The sequence below is a fragment of the Oncorhynchus gorbuscha genome, unplaced genomic scaffold, assembly GCF_021184085.1.
Source record: "Oncorhynchus gorbuscha isolate QuinsamMale2020 ecotype Even-year unplaced genomic scaffold, OgorEven_v1.0 Un_scaffold_20389, whole genome shotgun sequence".
NCBI classification, from domain to species: domain Eukaryota; kingdom Metazoa; phylum Chordata; class Actinopteri; order Salmoniformes; family Salmonidae; genus Oncorhynchus; species Oncorhynchus gorbuscha.
This window is the reverse complement of record NW_025761653.1, coordinates 1-2,157: the sequence shown is the minus strand read 5'-3', so window position 1 is coordinate 2,157 and position 2,157 is coordinate 1. Positions and strand designations below refer to the sequence as shown.

General features: G+C 44.5%; 1 protein-coding gene across 1 annotated transcript; it reads left to right on the top strand.

Moving 5' to 3' along the window:
• Positions 1–551: 551 nt before the first annotated feature.
• On the top strand, positions 552–2,149 carry LOC124031042 (the record flags this gene model as incomplete). Its single annotated transcript, XM_046342088.1, has 2 exons — positions 552–961; positions 1,036–2,149. A coding segment is annotated over exon 2 (922 nt), but the record flags the coding sequence as incomplete, so codon positions are not given.
• Between the last annotated feature and the right edge of the window lie 8 nt (positions 2,150–2,157).

Below are 2,157 nucleotides of genomic sequence, written 5' to 3'. Positions count from 1 at the left end.
TCATCCCAAACCATCTCAATTGGGTTGAGGTCAGGTGATTGTTTGTAAACAAAATAAATGTAAACAAACACTGTATAGTCTCAAAATATAGTTAAAACGGTGTAATTTCGATTTCATGGATGGTCAGTCCTTGCATCTATAGCTCTGTCAATGAATTTGAGAGTGGTTAGATTTCTCCTGCCCCCATCCCACCGCTTTTTATCAAAACAGGGTCGGGGATGACGCTTTGTTATTGTTTTAACTGCTGATCGGTGCTCTAAGTAAAAAATGTAAGATTGACAATCTAATGTAGAAAATGTTTTGATAGACACATCTACATAGATGGGCAAAACTGTTGTTTCTTTTCTCTCACCATGTTCTCCTGTTTCCACAGGTGACCTCACAAGGAGATTCCACAGGTGACCTCACAAGGAGATTCCACAGGTGACCTCACAAGGAGAATCCACAGGAGACCTCACAAGGAGATTCCACAGGGGACCTCACAAGGAGAGCCTCACAGGGTTCCACAGGGACCTCACAAGGAGCTTCCACGGGAGACCTCACAAGGAGATTCCACGGGGGACCTCACAAGGAGATTCCACGGGGGACCTCACAAGGAGATTCCACGGGGGACCTCACAAGGAGATTCCACAGGGGACCTCACAAGGAGATTCCACAGGGGACCTCACAAGGAGATTCCACAGGGGACCTCACAAGGAGATTCCACAGGGGACCTCACAAGGAGCTTCCACAGGGGACCTCACAAGGAGATTCCACTGCTCTGGTGACAGGAAGATGATCTGGTGTTATGACAACTCCAGATATGAGTTCTCTATTTTTTACTTAACCAACAATGCATTTTTAAGAACAATTAGTGTCAAGGGCTTAAGTAAGCATTTCACTGTAAGGTCTACATGTTGTATTCAGCATTTCACTGTAAGGTCTACTGGTCTACATGTTGTATTCAGCATTTCACTGTAAGGTCTACATGTTGTATTCAGCATTTCACTGTAAGGTCTACAGGTCTACATGTTGTATTCAGCATTTCACTGTAAGGTCTACTGGTCTACATGTTGTATTCAGCATTTCACTGTAAGGTTTACACCTGTTGTATTTGGCGCATGTGAAAATTTAACATTTGATTTGACACAGGAGAGAGACACACCTCACACTTGTTGCAGCTACATTCAATAACCAGTTGTTATTGCTCCTTTTACCAAGAAACATTCAATATTCTGCGGTGACAAAATGAATCGAGAGGAGGGAGTGTTGATGGATGAAATCGAAAAGAGTTTATGGAATTTGACTGAGGACAATTTACGTTACCTGTGTGAACATCATGGACATGATGGATCCGAAGTTAAAGGAATGGATCACCGCTCGTTGCGGCGTAAAATCATGGAGGAAATGTGGGACAATACGGATTCAATTAAATCGGTGGAGCAGGGAACGTCTTGGTTACTTCAACTGAAAGAGGACATCAGGAGGATACTGGAGGATGCTAGCAGTGCACCCTCGAGTCCCCTCCAGGCTGAGGATGCTAGCAGTGCACCCTCGAGTCCCCACCAGGCTGAGGATGCTGTAGACTGTGATGAAGAGTGGAGCGGAGATGGAGGGGCTGGGTTACCTAGCGACGGGTTGGAGGCGGAGTCCATGAGTCCCAGACAATCCAACAACGCTGCAGACTGCGACGTAGAGGACAAGGATTGGTTACCTAGCAACAGACTGGAGGCGGAGTTTACTCCAGAAAGGCACACACTAGAGCAAAGAGTGAGAGGCGTGAGTATTTATTATCCCAGTCGGAAAGGGAGTATTTATTGTCCCAGTAGGAAAGGGAGTATTTATTATCCCAGTAGGAAAGGGAGTATTTATTATCCCAGTCAGAAAGGGAGTATTTATTATCCCAGTAGGAAAGGGAGTATTTATTATCCCAGTCGGAAAGGGAGTATTTATTATCCCAGTCGGAAAGGGAGTATTTATTGTCCCAGTCGAAAAGGGAGTATTTATTATCCCAGTAAGAAAGGGAGTATTTATTACCCCAGTAGGAAAGGGAGTATTTATTGTCCCAGTCAGAAAGGTAGTATTTATTATCCCAGTAGGAAAGGGAGTATTTATTATCCCAGTCGGAAAGGGAGTATTTATTATCCCAGTCGGAAAGGGAGTATTTATTGTCCCAGT